The following is a 20,347-nucleotide window of genomic DNA, read 5'->3' as shown; positions in this document are numbered from 1 at the left end:
TTGTAGGAAAAAATAGTTTAATGGGAGGCTTGAAACCTCTTCTTAAGATGGGTCCCCTTTTCCAAGGAACCCCCACACCATTCTAGGCTCTTCCCATGCCTGCTGGGACGAGCAACCCCTTGCTGGAGGGCTCCCGACTCCCCGCCCTCCTGGGAGGCCTGCTCTGGGTGCAGAACTCAGTGGGCCCACGCCAGGGGTGTTTGTATAAAAAGAGGGCAGAACACGCCGCTGCCCTGGCACGGGTGCCACGGGGACCAGCCCGCGGCACCTTCCTACCCCTTAATTAAATAGCCCATTAAATAATCTCACAGCACTGGGAGAGAAAGGCAACCAGGGCAACAAGCCCCGTTCCTGGCTCCCACGGCCCCAGGGCCTCCACCCCGCCTGGGTCTGGGCTCACAAGAGCAGCCGGGGGCCCCGGCCTCCCTCGGCCCCAGGCGTTCCCGGGACCCTCTCCCCAAAGCAGGGGATGGGGAATCCGAGGGGGTCAGGCTGGCACCAGACACCCCCAAAGCCACCAGTGGGGGCCTCTCCGGCGGTGCAGTGGGCAGACGGACAGGTAGGCAGCTGGGGCCCAAGTCAGAAGTAAGTGAGGTTCTTGACTGCACCGATTTCCAGCATCCGCTTGATGGCCAGGGCCTCCTGGGAGACGTTGTGGCCCGATCCCTGCAGAGAAAGCCAAGGCAGTGAGCTCAGAGACGCCCTCCAGACCAAGAAAACAAACAACAGCAACATAAAAAATAAAAGACAACATTAGAAAAAAAAGGACTCGCTCTCCGCAGCTTGCGCCTGCAGGAGCCCCCTTCCCCGAGCCGACTCTCAGCCGGCGTGGCCGGGGCTCGCGTCCCATTCTGCCCCCCCGAGTGACCGCACCGTGCACCACCTCTGGGCCCCGGCGCCCCTCTCCCTTGTCCGGCCTGGACCCCCGGCCCATCCACTCCCCGCTCCGGCGAGCCAGGGGCAGCCGCTTACCGCCATGGACTTGAGCGTGATCTGTTCGTAGTAGTGAATGGTCTGCTTCTTGTTGTAGGCGTCGGGGTAGCCGAAGCCAGCTATGTGCACCAGGTCACAGAGGTGGAGGGCCAGGGTGATGGCCAGCAGACCCGTGGTGGGCTTCTGAGGGGCGGGGGGGAGGGCAGGCATGAGTGGGAGTCGCCCCCCCTCACGGGCTCCTGGACCAGCCCCATCCCGCTGGACTTTGTGCCGCCAGCAAAAGGTCCCACATCAGGGCCGCCCAGGGTGAGGGCCACTGGCCACGCGTGGCTGCTGAGCGTGAGTGGGGCTACTGTCGCTGAGGAAATGAAAGGCTTAATTTCCTTCATTTACATTTAAATATAAATAGCCACACGCAGCTAGTGGCTACCACACTGGATCATGCAGCCCAACCCACCTAGGGTAATGATGATATGGCAACGAAGATGGCGCTTTACCCAGTATAATATATAATTTCATCCAAACCTTATAAAAACACTGTGGTAGAGACTATCGCTGTCCCCATTCTACATATGAGGAAACCGAGGCTTACAAATGTTAAGCAACTTGCCCAAGGAAAGGAAGGGTTCCGCATGCTTCCTTGGAGAGCCTCAGCTCCTTCAAAAAGCCCAGCGGCTCTCCCCTCCCTGGCTGTGGGACCCTTTCTGAGTGTGGGTTCTCCCCTTCTCGGCTGCTAAGGGGCTGTCACCTCCTCAAGCCCTAATTCGCCCACAGGGATGGGCGATCTGATAGTCTAATCCTGTTAGAATCCTGAATTCCTCAGCAAAGAACCAACTGCTTTCCAGAGCCCTCCAGCTGCCCGCTGCCGCCTGGGAGCCACACCCGGGAACTTGTCAGGTTTCCTATCCTCTGACCATTTCCTTCCCTAAGCCCGCTGACTGCCAGGTTTCTCCTGGTGTCCCTTTCCGCGCTCTCCTCCCTGCACGTTCTTCTCTGCCTTCCTGGACCTTCTTTTCACCCCTGAGGCTTTCTCCCCAGGGGTGCATGGTCTCATCCCGGTTTAAAGCCCTGCTGGACCACACACCTCCATCACCTTCTAGCCAGCACTGCCTGGACCTGGGCACCTGACACCCCAAAGTCCTCCCTCCCCCTCCCCCGCTGTTCCCCGCCTTAGTTAAATATATCGCCACGGACCCAGCTGCCCAAGCTGGAAACCCAGAACTGGAAAACAGACGTCATACAGGAAGAATTCTAAGATCCCTCCCAGTGACCCCTGCCCTGCCCAGTCTTCTCCCCTTGAGCGAGAGTGGAACCTATGACTAGGAGGAGATATCACACCTGTACTTACTGGGTTTTATGACATGATTGATCTTAAGATAGAATAGCACTAATGACGGATGTTGTTAATATGGGTAAGTGTGGATGATGTGGGAAGCAGGGCATATGGGAATCCCCTGTATTTTTTATGTAACATTTATGTAATCTAAATATCTTTTTTAAAAAAGAAGAATGATTGGGGGAGCAGATTTGGCTCAAGTTGAGTACCTGCCTCCCACAAGGGGGGTCCTGGGTTTGGTTCCTGGTGCCTCTTAAAGAAGACAGACAGGGAAGCGGATTTGGCTCAATGGATAGAGCACCCGTCTACCACATGGGAGGTCCAGGGTTCAAACCCAGGGCCTCCTGACCCATGTGGAGCTGGCCCATGCGCAGTGCTGATGTGCGCAGGGAGTGCCATGCCACGCGGGGGTGTCCACTGCATAGGGGAGCCCCACACACAAGGATTGTGCCCCATAAGGAGAGCCGCCCAGCGCGAAAAAAGTGCAGCCTGCCCAGGAGTGGTGCTGAACACACAGAGAGCTAATGCAGCAAGATGACACAACAAAAAGAGACACGGATTCTCGGTGCTGCTGAGAAGAATATAAGCAGACACAGAAGAACACACAGCGAATGGACACAGAGAGCAGACAACTGGGGGGGGTGGGAAGGGGGAGAGAAATAAAAAATAAAATCTTAAAAAAATTTTAAAAGACAGAAGACATCAAGTGAAAAGAAAACAATGAGCTGACAAGGAGCAAACAGACAAGGGAGCCATGGGGGCAGGGGGTGGCCACAGAACGATTGCCCTGTGTGACCTAATCACCCGAGCCTTTAAAAATTGATCCAGAGTTCAGGACAAAGGAAGTCAGATATTTGAAACCCAGGAAGGAGTGGATGAGCTATTGCTAGCTTGACGAGGAGGGGGACAAATGGCAAGGAAAGTGGGTGGCCTCTAGGAAGCAAGGAAGCAGGGACCTCAGTTCTACGACCTCAAGGGACTAAATTCTGCCAACAACAGGAATGGACCTGGCAGTGAATTTTTCCCCAGAGCCTCCAGACAAGAACTCAGCCCAGCTGAGAACTTGATTTCAGCCTGAGAAACCTTGAACCCGTCAGGCTGGTCTTTTTTTCCCCAAATTTTATTTCAAATTCAAAAAATAACAGGCAAAAGGCAGCTCAACAAGTTACGGAAGGATTGTTCCAAAAGAGTTCTATCCAGACACTTTTATCTCTTCTAATTCCCAAAACAAATTCAGTTGCTCCTCTAGTGTTTAGAAAGATACACAGATGAGTGCAGCTCAGTTAAATGACATAATCAAAGTCCCCTGGTTAATGAAGAAAGTGACGAAGAGAAAAAAAGATGCTTAATCATATTCATGTCTCACAAAACCAAACTGGTCTTCTGATTATAGAACCGTGGGCCAATAAATGGGGGTTGTTTTTTTGTTTGCTTGGTTGGTTGGTTTTTAGGAGGCACCAGGGATCGAACCTGGGACCTTGTACATGGGAAAAACACTTGAACTACATCTGCTCAGATAGGGGTTAAGCTGCTCAATCAGTGGCAATTTGTTACCCAGTAAAAGAAAACAAAAACAGGGAAACAGATGTGGCTCAACCAACTGGGCTCCCATCTACCATATATGAGATCCAGGGTTCGATGCCCTGGGCCTCCTGGTGAGGGCAAGCTGGCCCATGTGGAGTGCTGGTCCACGTGGGAATACCGCCCTGCACAGGAGCGCCGCCCTGCATGGGAAAGCTGCCCCACGTAGGAGTGCCAGCTGATGCAGACAGCTGGCACAGCAAGATGACGCGACAAGAGACACAGAGGAGAGAAAATAAGAAGATGGAGCAGAACAGGGAGCTGAGGTGGTGCAAGAGAGTAATCACCTCTCTCCCACTCCAGAAGGTTCCAGGATAATTTCCTGGAGCCTCCTAATGAGAATACAAGCAGACACAGAAGAACACACAGTGAACGGATGCAGAGAAGACAAAGGGGGGAATGGGGCGGGGGAGAGAAATAAATAAAAAAAAGAAAAACAAATACAGATGTCAAGTCCATCCCCTCCTTTCCTTCCCACTGCCAGGAGCTGGGTTCAGGTCCTGACGCCCTCCTGCCTCTCTCCCGCCTTCACTCTCACTCCCCGAGCACCAGCATGAGACTCTTCCTTCCCATTCCTCAACTCCACCTGCGCCAGCACCACTCAGTGCCAGTCCCCAGCCCTCCACCTGATGGATCCCCCAAGACCCAACTCTAGGACCCCCTCCTCTGGGAAGCCTTCCCAGACCACCCCAAGTACAAGTTTGCTTTTCTGCCGAGATCCCATAGCATTTGGAGCAACTGTCTCTTGTGGCATTTTATTGCTTCACAGTGCCACCTGTTTGTTCACTCTGCTGGACTGAGTTTACATAGGGCAAAGAGCAAGCACATCTTACTTACCAAGCATGCAAACTTGGGGCTTGGCACTTAGAGGGTACAAAAGCAGCTGTTAAATGTCTGTCTAATGAAACTGAGTAACAATAGATACTCCATGAAGAATACAAATTATTCTCAAGTTGGCAACTCTTTAGGTAGCATCCACTATGTACCCATCTCCATGGGCACTTTACAAAATCCATTACGTTTTTAACTCCTACCCTGGCCCTTAGAGGTCAGTAAGAATATTATCCCCATCATACAGCCAAGAGCCCCGAGGCTCCAAGTGGCTGACCTGCCCAAGGCCAAGGTAAATGGCACAGCCCTATCCGTGCCTGCTAGTTTCACCTCTTCCCACTATCCCAACAGCCTCCCTGGGGGGATTCCAAAGTATGTGAACAAACCCGGGAAGCTACAGAGTTCACCGAAGCCCGCTGAGAGACTGAAAGCTGGAAGGGAGAACATAACTTGCAAACCAGTGTACGGGGACTCACGAAATGGGCAGACATGCAAAACGAACTAAGCTCAAACTCCTTTATCTCGTCGAGACCATTGTGTTCAGGTGAAGACACTTAGAGATAAACTGAACTAAGAGTAATGCTGCACAGGCTGGTTGCTCCGAAGATAAGCCCACTGACCACTGACTGTTCCAGCCGCTCCCCACTTGACAAATTCCAGCAGAATCCAGCCCCTAAACCTGAAACGCCCCCTTCCCGACCTGCCCACTTGTGAGGAGCCCCAGGGGTCTCAGGAGTGCGCCTCCCCCCTTGCAAGCTGAGCAACCGCCCTGACTGCAGGAGTGTTCTGGAAGAAGTTTGGTCCTCAGGCTTTCACGGGCACAGCTCAACGCAAGCTGCCATCTCTACTAGCCCCCTCGTGGGGTCCTCCAGGGGCGTCCCGCCTACTCCCCATCCAGACCCAACCCTCTGGCCTGGCCCCCCTGTCCCCGGCCCCTCGTCACCTGCTTGATCTTGCGTGGCTGCTGCATCGGCAGGCTCAGCAGTTTGTCCGCTGCGATTTCCATGAAGAAGGGGTTGAGGATGCGGATCTGCTTTGGGTTGACGTCCCAGATGAGGGGAGGCTGTTTCCAGAAACCCTTTCGCACCTAGGGGAGCGGGGTTGGAAGGGGAGGGTGGGAGTGGGTCAAGACCTGCTTCCGCTGTGTGGAGAGCACAGGGGAGAGGAAGGGGCGGCAGAGCCCAGGTCTGACGTGGTAGGGGTGACCGAGGAGAGCGGACACCCCTGGAGAAGGCTGGGGGCAAGGCAGGTAGAGCACGGGATCCGGCCGGTCCCCGCTTTCCAGGATGCCTAAACGGGTGGGAAAGGCTTGAGCTTTAGGTGTTTTTAGACACTTGCCAAAAATGCCATATTGGACAGTTCAGCCTTTGACCAGATGACAAAGAGATGTAGTGGACTGCTTCTGGGGTCTGCCCATGCTGGGGACAGAACCACATCTCCCGCAAAAGGCACGTTCGGGTCCCAACCCCTGGTCCTTGGGGACGGGGCTCCTGTACAACCAGGGCCTTTGAGGACATGGCTAGTTAAGCTGTGCCCGTGAGGGGGGGCCTTCGCCCAGTACAGCTGAAGTCCTCAGAAGCGATGGGAGCTGGACACGGAAGGAGAAGCCACTGCCACGTGCACTGCCACGCGACAGAGAAGCCGACGAACCCCGGCGATTGCCAGCCAGCCCCAGGAGGCCACCGTCTTCGGGGAGAAGCGCCGCCTTGCTGACGCCTCGATTTTGGGCTTCTTCTAGCCTCACCCTGTGAGCCAAATATTCCCACGGCTCAACCCAATGTACGGTGTTCGAGCGCCCGAGAAAACAGAGCAGCCGAGAAGGGCACCAGCACCGCCCTCAGCCTGGCACCAGCCTGGAGTTGACTTCTGGGGCGCCCCAGGATGCCCAAGTTTCTCCCAGGCACATGCACCCCCAATAGCACCCAAGCCTTGGCGCAACCCCTTGGGGACGGGGGGACCCTGGGCTGCCTCTGCCGGGCTCCCGCAGCCTGTGAGAAGCCGTGCAGCCCGGGGAGGCCCGGAGGCAGTTCTGGGCGCTGCCTCCCTGAGGCCCGCCGCCCCCACCACCCCGCCGGCTCCGTAGGGTCGCAGGACAGACGCCCTGGAGCTCGAGGCCCTGACCCACGTGGGGTCCCCTCCCCGGCTTCTGGCCGCCGCCAGGCCCGCGCTCACCCGCTTCTTGTCGCTCAGGATGGTCTCGATCCAGTGGAAGTCCATGGCCTTGAACGCCACCAGGACCAGGAGCGTGTCCGGGTTGTTCTCCACTTTGGGGTTGAAATGGGCGGACTCGGGGTAGAAGAGCCGCATGGTGGTCTTGGAGCCCACGTCCCCTTCGTAGCCAGCCACGGGGGCGTTGTTCAGTCTGGGGAACGGGATGCCCGTGACCTCGGGTCTCAGAGCCCCACCCCTGGGCCTGCTGAGGTCACCCCGTCCCCACCAAAAGAGGGCGAGGGGCAGCCCTACGGACCTGATGACCACGTCGTACTTGTTGATGGCGTCTCCCAGCGAGCTGTTGCGCAGCCGGTGCCCGTTCCCCACCACCACGCAGCGGCGGCACTTGAGACTGCCACAGGAAGGGGGGGTGGGGCTCAGACCCGGAAGTGACCCCTGCCCACTGAGCCCTTGCGGTGCTGGACGTGCGGGGCCTGTCCTGGGACACCTTCCTGGGGCCCCTGCATCCCAGGGACCCCCAAGGGGCCCTGCTGGCATCGCAGCCCTGGGCAGTGGAGGGAGAGGAAACTGGGCAAGCACAGAACAGAGTGAGGAGGGGAGCCACACGGGGCAGGTACCAACAAGAAACCCCGTGCCAGGGTCCCCGCCTGCTGCCCGGCCCTGCCTGTTGCCACGGGGATACCCTCAGCAGCCTCTGCCTGCTCCGGCACCCGGATGCCCAGGCTACGTTGCCGTGGGGACCGGCGTACCCAAATCCCCTGGGGGTGGGCGGGCGAGGAGGCAGGGGCAAAATTGGCCACGGGGGATGGGAGGCGGGGAGGCTCCCTGGAACCGCGCTGGGCACGACGGCCCCGGGCCGGGGCGGGGGGCGGGCCGGGCGCAGGCGCGCGCCCTTACCTCTGGATGCTCTCCGGCATGGAGTAGCTGGTGATGGCTAGAACCCGGAGGAGCAGGTCTTCTACAAAGAGACGCGCGTTGGAGGGCGCGCGGGCCAGCAGCTGGCCTTCCCGAGGCTGCCAGCCCGCCCTCCAGGACGCACGTGGCCACGGGGGACGCCGCCACGCCTAGCCAGGCGCCGGCAACTCACCACTCCCCTTGGTCCCGTAGGGCAGCTCGTAGGCAGAAGGCGTCTTGACCCAGAAATAGTCCTTAAGCTGCAGGAAGATGGGCTGGTCGTGCGAGTAGCTGCACAGAGGATGCAGAAGGGATTGGTTCTGACGCCCGAATCCAGGCCAGGCCCCTGACTCACACGACACGGGCACAGCTGAGGGCCACCCTGTCCCTCCCAGGCCCTGCCCCGTGCCTGCCAGCGTGGCCCGCCCTCCACAGAGCCCGGGGACCCCCAACCCTGGCTCAGCCCGCCGCGTCGTACGTACTTGCCAAAGAGCTTAGCCGCCTTCCTCGCCACCTCGCCCTGGAGGCACGGCTCCCTCTTCTCAGGAACGGGAAAATAGAAACTGGAGGTCGACAGAAGGGGAGCCAGGAGGTCTGGTCAGACCTGACGGCCCAGGGGCCAGCGGCCCGGGCAGCCGCAGCCTTCTCCCGGGGCGCGCGGGTCCCCCCACAGCGCTGGAGAGGGACCTGGGGGCCGAGGCCACCTGCAGCCGGTGCCAGCTTGACTTCACTCCACTAGGAAGTCCGCTGAGACCCCAGCCCTTCCTTCCCCAGCCCTCTCTGCCCTTCCTGGATGGGGGGCAGGGGGGAGTCCCCAGACCTCACCCGCCCGCCCTCACCTCCCTCCGAAGTGCTCAGAGTTGACGGCGAGCGGTCATAGCCTGGCTCACTGCACCCCCTGGCCGCCTGCCCCCTGACGCTGAGGGGCTAAGGGTCCCCTCCCCGAGGAGAAGCAACGGGCGCGAAGGCCGGACTCACAGCTCGATGTATCGGTCTTCTCGGGAGATGGAATACCACACCATGACGGCCAGGACCAGAGCCAGCATGGCCAGCAGCTTCCAGCCTGCGGGGCACATGCAGAAAGGCGCTGGAGGCAGAACAGGCAGCCCATCCGGGTCCAGCCCTGCGCTGGCCCCCGGCTCCCCACGTGGGCCCCCCAAGCCCCCGCCGCCTGCTCCCCTCCAGCCCGCCCGCTCCCTGGCCCTCTCCTGGCTCCCCGTGTCCAGCCCCCCAGGCCCAGCCCTGCAGAGGCCCCGGGGTAGGCGGGTGCCCTGGGGCAGCACTCACGGGATTTGCTGATCATGTTTCTCAGCAGGTAGCACGGCTCCTGGGGAGAGCTGTCATCCCGGCTGCCTCGGGCCACCTGGCAGGGAGGGGTCACAGGCGAGCGTGGGGTCAGCTCTACCGTGGGGTCAGCTCTACCGACGCACCCATGGGAGACACGCGGGCCGCAGAAAGCGCAGGACGGCCTTTCTCCCGGCCCCTCGGACGGGTAGCGGCAGGGATGCAGGTGGGTCGCGGCCCACCCCCACCCCCCAAGGATGCGGTCCCAGGCCGGCCGGGCCCATCCCAGCTCCCCTCGCCTGTGTCTGCCCCGCTCCAACTCCAGGGGCCACGTGGGCGCCTCCACCCGCCTTTCACAAGAAGCGAAGCCACCTGCAGGAGGGCTCGACTCTCCGCCCTCTCCCCCACCCTCCCCTGCGTGCCTGGTTCTGCACCCTCCCGCCACCTCTCCATCTTCAGTCTCCAGTGCTGGGAGGTGAGGGGGTGCTGCGAGATGGTTCCCCGGAGACCCCCGCATCCTCCCAGGTGCTGACCAAACGCACGCAGTGGGGCCACCCCAGGGCAAGAGCCAACTCAGAGAGAGACATGCCAGGGTGAGGGCGAGGGGTGGGTGGGCTGCTCCAGGTCCAGAAATGGGCCGAGGCCAGGCCCCAGCGGCAGGTGCTTCTGCAGCTCCCGCAGCCGTGCGAGGGCCGCGGGGGCGCGGAGGGCGGCGAGCTCCGCCCGCGCTGTGCTCCCCGGTCTCCATCCTAAGAATCACCGGGGCTGGTTTAGGACCCCCCAGGACCGACATGGTCCTGTGGCCCCCGCGGGGTGGGACCCCAGGCGCAGGGGGACTTTTCCCGGCAGGAGCAACAGAGGCCCTGGCGCGCCTGCCCTCGGGGACCAGTGAGAAGCCTCCAGGGGCTTTTCGGGAGGCATCATCTCACCAGGACTGGTTTTTGTTACAAATCATAAATCAATTATGCAGAAATGGAGGCCGTGCACCGTCCTGTTACCGAGTTGATGCCGCGCTCCCCAAGGCACGGTCCCCAGGCCCCGCTCGCTTGGAGTCAACAAACACGGCTGAATGTGAGTCTTGACGGGGAGGACAGAGGGCACCGCGGAGGGGCCAGAGCCCGGCTGCTCGGTGGGCTCAGGAGCCCTCCACCCTCAGGATAGGGGTGGCCCTGTCCCATCTGTGGTTCTGGTAACTTCCCTGACCTCTCCTCCTCAAGGGGCACCTCCCCTCCCCACCGCCTGCCCCACCCATGGGCGCAGCACCTCCCAGGTCTAGCTCCTCCAGGGCGGCTCTTCAGCGGGTCATTAGTGGATTCCCTTGTTTGCTTTCTGTCTCCCCATTGGAATGTCATCTCCGTGGGGAGGATTCGGAGGGCTCGGTCCACAGCTCCAGCCCCTGCACCTAGCACGTTGCCTGGCACACGGCCGGCACCCAAAAGGGACTTCTTGAGGGAAAAATGGGCTGGTTCCCGGGGCTGAGGCACTGCTCCCTCTGACGCCCCAATTTCTTCCGTGACAAGGTTGGGGAGTTGTTTGAATAGATCCTTGCTGCTCAAAACACGGTTCTCTGACCAGCAAGCAGCCTGGGTGTCACGTGGGTGCTCAGTAGAAAGAGAGAGCCCCGGGAACCCCAGAGACCGAATCAGAACCTGCATTTTCACACCATCCCAGGGGCTCCCTCTGCACTTGCAGGTTTGAGAAGCCCTGGGGTCTTAAAAACAAACAAACAAAAAAACAACAAACTTAAATTCTGATGTAACTGGTCTGCAGTTGAAGTTTTTTTCAAGCACCCCCGGCTGACTCTAACGGGCAACCCCTCATCTGGGCGATCTGGAAAGCAGGCTTCTCAAACTTCCATGCGCCCAGGAACACCCAAGGTTCCGATTCAGTGGGTGCGCAGGGGTGGGAGCCAGGGTCTGCAGCCCAGCTCCCGGGGGTGCAGGGAGACTCTGCCGCAGCCTGGGACCCCACCCGGGGCTGCAAAGCTCGAAACCAGGTCCGTCAACGCAGCTGTCACGCGTCGCCGCCTTCAGGACGGCACGCTGTCCTGCACGCCCCCCGTTCTTCGTCTCCCCTTAGTGACCAGGACTCACCTCCTCTCCCCACGTCCCCATCCCCCAGTAGGTCCCAGCCCTGGCTGCACAGAAGAGCTTTAGGTGCCCAGGCCTCTCCACAGGTTTAGGCGCCGGGTCCAGGTATCAGACACCAGAAAGAACAAAAAAACGACCTCCCCTGGGATTCTAGCAGGCGGCCAGGATGGAAAACGCTCCACAGGGCGCACCCCCAGTAGCTCCAAGAGGCATCCTCAGCCCGGTGCCCCCCAGAGCCGAGTAGCACTGACCAGTCCCCAGCAACGAAGCCCCTCTTCCTGCATCCCAGCAACGCTCGGCTCATCTTAGGGTTCACTTCCAGACACCCAACATCCCCGCCTTCCGGGCCTCCCGGGACCCCTCGGTGCCTTCTCCCCGCAGCTGCCTCGCGGTACCGACTGAGCTCCTGGTACAAGAGGCAGGACGGCCATCCCGGCAGTGTACCTGGAGGACAGCGGGCACCTGGTCCACTCGCGTTCAAATTGCGCCAAGCTCTACCCGTGGCCAGCTGCCAAGACCAGCTCACCCCGCCGACTTGGCAACACTGACCCCGGGGCTCAAAGGGCGCCCGGGCCGGAAGGGCTCGCCGTGTTCCGCCAAGAGCCGAGGTGTGCCCGGCTATCGTGGACGCAGTGCGTGCTGTGCGGAACGTGCCGGAGGGCAGGGCCGGGGGGCCCCGCGGAAGTGGGCGCTGCCTGGAACAGCCTGGCAGTCCAGATGCCCCAGAGGCTCGGCAGGGACCCATTGTCCCAGGGGGCACAGAACCAAAAATCCCCGCAGGGGCCCATCAGAGGGACAGGGCTCGGTGTTCCCGAGGAGGAGGCTGAGGCTGGGAACAGCGGTGGGGGCAGAGGCCCACGGCTAGTTACTCATTAGTTCTGGGGTCTCGATAAGGTCAGCGAAATGATCTCACTGTCCCTCGGCTCTAGGGAAAAGCTAGAGCTCCCTGCCTGCCACCTCAACACTCACCTGCCTACACTGTCCCTCCTCATCTCCCATGTGGATCCTGGATCCCGTCCCCACTCACCTTCCCGGGATCAGGGTCTTTCCCATCACTTACCCCGCTTTCCCTTATCTTCCGTCTCTCCCTTGTTCTCTACTCCCTTTGGCGTGGGAGCCTCCTCGGCTCTCCCTCTTCCTAAAAAACCCTCTTGCTGCCTCCATCTCCCACTCCAGCGACCCTCTGTCTCCTTCCATATCTTCAGCCGTCAAACTTCTTCACCCACCTGACCTCTTCAGTGCTCACTCAACCCTCCGCCCGCTGCCAGTCTGGCCCCCACTCATATTTTTGTGCTGAAATTGTTCTGCCTGAGGCCATCAGGGGCCTCTTTTATTTTTTAAGATTTATTTTATTTATTTCTCTCCCCTCCCCACCCCCAGTTGTCTGCTCTCTGTGTCCACTCGCTGTGTGTTCTTCTGTGACCACTTCTATCCTTATCAGCGGCACCAGGAATCTGTGTCTCTTTTTGTTGCGTCATCTTGCTGTGTCAGCTCTCCGTGTGTGCGGCGCCATTCCTGGGCAGGCTGCACTTTCTTTCGCGCTGGGCAGCTCTCCTTATGGGCACACTCCTTGCGTGTGGGGCTCCCCTATGCAGGGGACACCCCTGCGTGGCACGGCACTCCTTGTGCGCATCAGCACTGCACATGGGCCAGCTCCACACGGGTCAAGGAGGCCTGGGGTTTGAACCGCGGACCTCCCATGTGGTAGGCGGACGCCCTAAGCACTGGGCCAAGACCACTTCCCCAGGGGGCTCTTGATTGCCAAGCCTAAGAAGGGACTGTTTTCCCTGAGTCTCTGGACTGCTGGCTGATGCCTCGGCCTTAGCTTCTAGAAGGTCAGCATTCTCTGCTGGGTTTCCTTTGGCGTCTCTAGGTGCTCTGCTTCCTTGGCCGGCCCCTCAACCGCTGGTCTCCCCTAGGGGCCTGTCCAGCACTTCCCTTCCCTGTACACATGTGCATGAGGCCGGTTCATTGGTTTTCTAGAGCTTTAACTACCACGCATAGACTGATGATTCAACTCTGTATTTTCAGCACCAGTTTCTCTCCTTGAGCCCCTCTTCATGTTTCTAATTTTCTCCTGGATATTCTACCTGGATGATCTTCAATTCTTCAAACTTAACTCCCGAACACTTCTCTCCCTCGCCCTCGCCCTCGCCCTCATGTGATCAGCACCTCATTCTCACGGGATCTCCCTCTCCTTCCCGCCACCCCTCCGGCTGGCTGTCAAATATGATCACTTCCACTCCTGCTGGTCCATTCCTGCAAGTGCTTGCTGAGCTCCCTGCTACATGCTCAGCCTCAGAGAAGGCATCAGGGATGCAGCACGGATTAAAACTCAGCCCCAGGAAATGGGATGTGGCTCAACCAATTGGGCTCCCGTCTACCATACAGGAGGTCCAGGGTTCGATGCCTAGGGCCTCCTGGTGAAGGCAAGCTGGCCCACATGGTGAGCTGGCCCCCCACACGGAGTGCCGGCCCACACGGGAACGCGGCCCTGCACAGGAGTGCCACCCCGTGCGGAAGCGCCGGCCAACATGGAGAGCTGGCTCAGCAAGATGATGTAACAAGAGACACAGAGAAGAGAAAATAAGAAGATGCAGCAGAACTGGGAGCTGAGGTAGTGCAAGAGAGTAATCGCCTCTCTCCTACCCTGGAAGGTCCCAGGATTGGTTCCCGGAGCCACCTAATGAGAATACAAGCAGACACGGAAGAACACATAGCGAATGGACACAGCAAATGGAATGGAGGGGTAGGGGGCTGGGGGGTGGATAAAAAATTTTAAAATCTTAAAAAAAAAAAAAAAACTCAGCCCTGTGTAAAGGTCTAGAGCCTCAGAGCAATGTCAGGACGCAGCTGTCCATCTCACCTTCCCAAGTAGGGCGGCCTGTAGCTCTGCACCCCAGAAAAACACGTTCTTCATCTCAGTCCATCCCTGCGGGTGTGGAGCCATTGTGAACAGGGCCTTTTAAGCTGTGCCCCGGCTGCATCAGGATGGGTCCTTAATCCAACTTAATCTCTTAAACCTTACGGAGAAGGCCACAGAGAAAAGCTGAACGTCCACGGAAGCAGAAAAGAAAGGAGGAACCAGGGGAGGTGGCCGCGCGCGCCACCACGCGCCGGAAAGGCAGGGACCCAGGATCGCCAGCCCCAGAAGGCCCGGCTTCGGGGAGAAAGCACGCCTCGTTGATGCCGCAGTCTTGGACTCCTCCAAGCCTCAAAACCACGAGCCGCTAAGCTCCTGTTGTGTAAGCCCACCCACTCTGGAGTGTTCGTTTTAGCAGCCAGGAAACTAAGATATCAAGCCACCGACCCGTCCAGACCTCATCTCCATTTACCTGCTTCCTAAGGCGTCTCTCTGCTGCAAGCTTTTCCTCACCCAAGCACCTTCTTCTAAACGGCCAGCAAGGTATCTTTAAGGAGTTCAGCCCAAACCAGCCTCCCGCTTCAGTCGCTCCCCATTCCTTAGACGACAAAGCCAAAGGCCCTTGGCAGACAACCAGGCCCTTCGCCCTCAGGCCACCAGTCCCGCCAATCCTCTCCCCACACCCTGCCCTTCCTCGCTGGAAGCCTCTGCACAGGCCTTGCCCACCAGGAACACCCAGCCCCTCTCCCCTCACTGGTTTTTGCAGAAGCCCACGCCTTCTTCCCCACGGCACCTCCTCTAGGAAGTCTCTTCCTACGTGTCTAAGCAACCAGTGCTTCTGTTCCCATAAAATACTGTTTACACCTGGACTTCAGCACTTAACGCAGACACAAGTTTATATTAGAAAACGACTGGCTTCTCTGTTTTGCTCACCACCCTGTGACACCAGGGGCTTGCGTATGTCAAGGGTATCCAGCGCCATGCCTGGGATGGAGACGATGCTTCATCACATATCAAAACGGTATAGGACATTATAGCAGTTTGATATGGTTATGAATTCCAAAACTAGATATTGGATTATGTTTGTAATCTGGTCTGTTCCTGGCCCTGATTATGATTAGGGCTTTTATTGGGGTATGTCACTAGGGCATTAAGTCCCCGCCCCTTGGTGGGTGGGGACTCACAGGTAAAAGGCAAAGGACAGAGTTGAGGGTTCCTTTTTTTTTTTTTTTTTAATAAAGGGTATTTGTTTGGGGGTAGGAGCTTACAGAAACCAGGCCATAAAGCTTAAGTTACTTTCCTCACCAAAGTCTATTTGGAGCAAGATGGCTGCCGACGTCTGCGAGGGTTCAGGATTCCTGGGTTCCTACGTTCCTGGGGCTTGCTTTACTCTGGGTTCAAGGTTCCTACTTCCTGGGGCTGGCTTCTCTTTCCTCTGCATGCTGACTTTCCGGGGCTCCAGCTTAAGTCTTCAGCATCAAACACCAACCTCAAAAATCTAACATCAGAAACCCCCAACTCTGTTCTTCACCATGCCTTTTACCTATGAGTCCCCACCCCTTGTTGGGTAGGGACTCAATGCCCTAATCATAACTCAATCATGCCCAGGTACAGATCAGATTACAAGCATAATCCAATATCTAGCTTTGGAATTCAGAGTTGAGGGTTCTTGATGTTGGAGTTTTGATGTTGGAGTTTGATGCTGAAGTCTTAAGCTGGAGCCCTGGGGAAAGAGACAGAGCCATTCACCTGATAGTCTACAGCTGACCCTGTGGAGAGAGGCCCATTCTAGAGAGCCTCATAGTCTACAGCTGACCTTGTGGAGAAAACACAGGAGCTAAGCCCAGAGGAACCCAGGAAGCCTGAACCATCGCAGACGTTTTCAGCCATCTCGCTCCAACCCGTGAAAGTAGACTTTGATGAGGGAAGTAACTTATGCTTTATGGCCTGGTATCTGTAAGCTCCTACCCCAATAAATGCCCTTTATAATGCCCAGCAGACTTCTGGTGTTTTGCATCAGCACCCCTTCGGCTGACTAATACAGACATTGTACCTGTTCTCACATTCTGCCCACAATGACCTTTGTGGTCAAGGCCTTCTTTCTATCTCCAGGTTTTCCATCACAGTTGCTGAAATGTAGCAGATGTTTTATGGATGTTCGGTAAACAAGTAATAAAAGGAGGTTTTAAAAAAAAAGAAATGTTTTGTATCTTTTCTTCACAAGTGTATCACATACTTATTAGGTACACAACCAGGGTTTCTCAATCTCAGCACCACGGACATTTGGGTGCTGGGGCCGGGAATTGAACCCGGGACCTTGTACGTGGGGAGCCGGCGCCCACCCACTGAGCCACATCGGCTCCCCTGAATTTTTCATTTGTTTGCCTGTTGTTTGTTTTGGGTTTCTTTTAGTTGGCACTGGGGACCGAACATACGGGAAGCAGGTGCTCAACCACTTGAGCCATCTCCACTTCCCTGGATGACTCTTTGCTGTGTGTGTGTGGAGGGGCTGGCCCGTGCATCCCGGGCGACCCCGTGCTCTCCCCACGAGATGCCAGTAGCACCCCTTTCCCCCACCGTGGCAACCGAAATGTCTCCAGGCTGGAACCACTGTGCTGGATGCAGCTAATGGCTTTGTAGGTCTTATCTCAACCCCGAGTTTGATACTATCACCCCCACTTTAGACTGAAGGAACCGGGGCAAGGAGAGGGTGAGCAGCTCGCCCAGGTGGTGGTAGAACCCTCTAGCTCCGGGGCCCACCCTCCAGTGCCTCTAGAACCATCCCTCGAGGAGTGGCTCCCTCGACTGCAGGAAGCCTGCAAGGGCCAGCGTCTGACCTCTGGAGCAGCAGGGGAGGTCGGCCCGTACCTCGCCGAAGGCCTTCAAATGCCCAGAGCAGCGCACGCAGCCGCCGAGCTCCTCCGGCGGGCTCCCTCGTGAGCCAGCCTCCAGCCTCCACGGCCCTGGGGGCTCCCCTGCCAGCCCCCGAGTGCGTTTCCGTGCCCCACCCTGCGCTCAAGGGGTCATCACCCCTTTCATCTGGACACCAGACTTCCCCGCTCACCGCCGAAGCCGGCGTTTGCTGCCCCCCTAGGAACCCCGCCTTTGCCTGCAAGTCCTCGGCCGCCGGGCCAGCTCTTGAACCCCCGGGGCCCCCTTTTTGAACCTAACTGCAGGGCGTACACGGAGCCTGCGCACTCGTGTGCCACCTCCGGGGTCTGGAGCCACGCTTTCCGCCACCGTCCACGAATCCCGATGGTGTCAGCTAAGCCCCAGCAGCTCCTTTCAGCTTAGAGTCTGCGTTCAGGGTGTCGGAGGGGATTCGGGCTGGACTGTGAATTTCACGCACTTAAGGAAACTGCTAAATAAGGCAAGAGGAGGGCACAGCCCCGTGGCGGGCCGCGGAGTCCCCCCGCAGGCTGTAACCACCTCAGCCAAATGCTCGGCTACAAAGGGCCGACTCCTAGGAATTCCCTAGAAGGGACCAGTCTTCCGTACCCACTCCTCAGCTCTGAAAGCCTCCATCGGCTCCGCGTCTCACGCAGGGACAAAGCCCAAGCCTTGCTCTGACCTGTGCAGAGCCACACGATCTACCCACTTCCCTCCTTTGCTGGCCTCTCCCCCTCCCCGGTTCTGCTCCAGCCTCACAGCCTCGGCCTAGGGGCCCCTGCTGCCTCTGGGCACCGGCAGATGCTGTTCGCTCGGCCACGCGGTTCTCGGCCCGGCTGCACACTCGTTCTCCCCTCTCCTCACCCTGTCAGGGAGGCCTCCCCACCTCCCCTCGACATTCCACACGCATACCACTTCACACCCACGAGGACGGCTGCTGTTTCAAAAAGCAGAGAAGAGCCAGTGTTGGCCAAGGATGCAGGGAAACAGGAAGCCTCGAGCGCTGCGGTGGGAATGTGAGCGCAGCTGCTCGGGTACAGTTTGGCGGTTCCTCAGGAAGTTAAACATAGAATGACCACATGACCTGGCGATTCCACTTCTAGATATGGACCCCAAAGCACTGAAACCAGAGACTCAGATACTTATACACCAGTGCTCACGGCAGCCTCATTCACTGTAGCCAAAAGGTGGAAGCAACTCACGTGTCCATCGACTGATGAATGGATAAACAAGATGTGATGAATACACACAGTGGAATAGTATTCAGCCATAAAAAGGAACAAAGTGCTGATACATGCAACAACATAAGACATCATGTTGCGTGAAAAAAGCCAGAAACAAAACGACAAATATTATGTGATTCCTCTTTTAGGAAATATCTAGAATAAGCACATTCATAGAGTCAGAAAGTAGATTAGAGGTTACGAGTGGATGGGGAGAGTTATTGCTTAAGGGTACAGAGTTTCTGTTTAGGGTGATGAAAAAGTTAAAAGAATAGAAGATGCAGTATAATTGCATCGTGAATGCAATTAATGCCACTGAACTGCACACTTAAAAATGGTTAAAATGACAAATTTTATGTTATATAAATGTTACCACAAGAAAAGAAAAATGAAAAGAAAAGAATAGAAAAGAAAAGAGAAAAGGAAATTCCTCACACACCCAATAGTTCAGATCCCCAGCCCCTACTGGCAGATTTTTTTTTTTTTTTTTTTTTTTTTTTGCTGCTGCATCACCAGTTCTTGAATTGTGGGACACAGAGGGGGCTCCAAACATATCTGTTGAATAAATAAAGGGGTTTAAGCATAAGGATTGGCTCTGCCGTAGTGCAGGTGGCATAAGAGGGAAAGAGCTGGGGAGGGGCTGTAAGCAGCTATCCCTGCAGGCACCTCACAGCACAAACAGCCCGTCCCTGGCTGGAGGCACCCTGCCCACAGTGTCCTGGCCCCATGACTGAGCAGCACAGCAGGACCACAGCCTCCGGGGAGGAGGGGCTCAGCAGAGGGCGGGGTGGTTGACCACTGCCTCCAGGGCCTGGGGGGGGGTGGAGGTGGGGGCTCTCTAAAGCTGCCTAGGGAGGCAAAGGGGCAAGGCAGGGCAAAGAAAGCCCGCTGCTCCCACCCCAGTCCCCGCAGACGCAGCGCCTGCAGAGAGACACTGCATCAGCCACTTCATCAGCTGCCTGTCACAAGACGCCAAAGGGAGTCACTTGAAAATGCCACTTCTGGTATCTGCCATGGAGGGGTGGAGGCTCTGAATTCCTTTCTCCGGGAGAGCGTGGAGGCTGGTGAGACAGGGTGGGGAGGTGGGAGGCGGTGCTGTGCCCAGGGGAGCACCTGCCGCAGGTGAGGGGTCCAGGCACACGGCGCCCCCATTGCTCCCCCACAGGAGTACGGGGTCTGGGGAGCTGAGGAAGCCACGCGTGGGCTCCCAGGATCTGCAGGGAGGGCTCCGGGGCTTGGACCTCGGCCCTCTCCAGCACCGCCCGTCCCCGCCCTTCTGGCTTCCGCTGCCACCTCTGAAATGGGGGATGGAACCAGAACCTGCACCGCCAGAGGTGGTGGCACCGGCTCCGCGTGGCGACGGAACGCTGAGCATGGAGAGCGCCGTGAGAGGAGAACACAGCCAGGCTTCAAACACCAGCACCCAGAAGCCCGAACTACCTCCTTAACAATTCTTTCCTATTGATTATACGTTGAAATGACAATGTTTTGAATATACTCGGTGAAAAACACTGTAATTATTTCTACTTCTTGACTTTTTGTTGTTGTTGTTTTTTAATGGGGTTACTAGAAAGTTCCAAATTATATACATGGCTCACATTTGTGGCTCATATTCTATTTCTATTGGGCATCACTGGCTAGATGCCTTCTAGCTCAAACTTCCTGCGAGTGGAAGGTGGCAGTTTTGACTCCTCTCCCCCCCGCACCTTGCCCACTGGAACCACCTGGAGAGGGCACAAGTCTTCACCAGGGTTCACGTTGGAAAGGCTAAACCACGGGAAAAGGACATGGCCCAGTGGTTAGGGTTTCCGTCTACCACATGGGAGGTCCGCGGTTCAAACCCCCGGGCCTCTTTGACCCATGTGGAGCTGGCCCATGCACAGTGCTGATGCGCGCAAGGAGTGCCGAGCCACACAGGGGTGCCCCATGTGCAAGGAGTGCACCCAGTAAGGAGAGCCGCCCAGTGCGAAAGAAAGTGCGGCCTGCCCAGGAATGGCGCCGCACACACGGAGAGCTGATGCAGCAGGATGACGCAACAAGGGGAGACACAGAAAGGCTAAACCAGGAGGCCCAGGGAGGTGGGGACCGGGGGGCGAGGAGGGTCCTGGTGACTCAGCCACACAGCCGAGGGATGCAAGCGCATCCGTGGGCACCTCACTCACCCCCTGCTCCCCTCCTTCGCCTGTGGAGAGATCTGGGTGACAATTCGAGGTGGCACTGCCTCCTGTCCCACGGATCCAGCCAGGATTTT

At 57.7% G+C, this 20,347-nt stretch overlaps 1 protein-coding gene and 1 long non-coding RNA gene across 8 annotated transcripts in view; one reads left to right on the top strand and one right to left on the bottom strand.

The window, feature by feature from the left end:
* ST3GAL4 (ST3 beta-galactoside alpha-2,3-sialyltransferase 4) overlaps positions 1-20,347 on the bottom strand; it is a 40,240-nt gene continuing 19,893 nt past the window's right edge. For 5 of the 7 annotated variants that reach the window (XM_004469221.5, XM_058289462.2, XM_071212415.1 and 2 more), the window contains 10 exons: positions 9,035-9,110; positions 8,726-8,810; positions 8,230-8,310; positions 7,941-8,038; positions 7,751-7,811; positions 7,149-7,244; positions 6,854-7,043; positions 5,625-5,768; positions 973-1,116; positions 429-666 (listed from right to left, as the gene is read on the bottom strand). In XM_004469221.5, coding sequence (XP_004469278.2) covers positions 580-666; positions 973-1,116; positions 5,625-5,768; positions 6,854-7,043; positions 7,149-7,244; positions 7,751-7,811; positions 7,941-8,038; positions 8,230-8,310; positions 8,726-8,810; positions 9,035-9,110 — 1,062 coding nt within the window. In that variant the 3' untranslated portion in view covers positions 429-579. Of the gene's footprint in view, positions 667-972; positions 1,117-5,624; positions 5,769-6,853; positions 7,044-7,148; positions 7,245-7,750; positions 7,812-7,940; positions 8,039-8,229; positions 8,311-8,725; positions 8,811-9,034; positions 9,111-14,456; positions 14,476-20,347 lie in introns of those variants that run through there. The other 2 variants (XM_012529326.4, XM_071212414.1) reach the window with 2 other exon arrangements.
* On the top strand, positions 18,940-19,613 carry LOC131276334 (uncharacterized). Its single transcript, XR_009183838.1, has 2 exons — positions 18,940-19,160; positions 19,262-19,613. It is a non-coding gene; the product is annotated as an uncharacterized lncRNA (long non-coding RNA).

Source organism: Dasypus novemcinctus, chromosome 27 (genome assembly GCF_030445035.2).
Source record: "Dasypus novemcinctus isolate mDasNov1 chromosome 27, mDasNov1.1.hap2, whole genome shotgun sequence".
NCBI lineage: Eukaryota > Metazoa > Chordata > Mammalia > Cingulata > Dasypodidae > Dasypus > Dasypus novemcinctus.
This window is presented reverse-complemented; position numbering and strand designations above follow the sequence as displayed.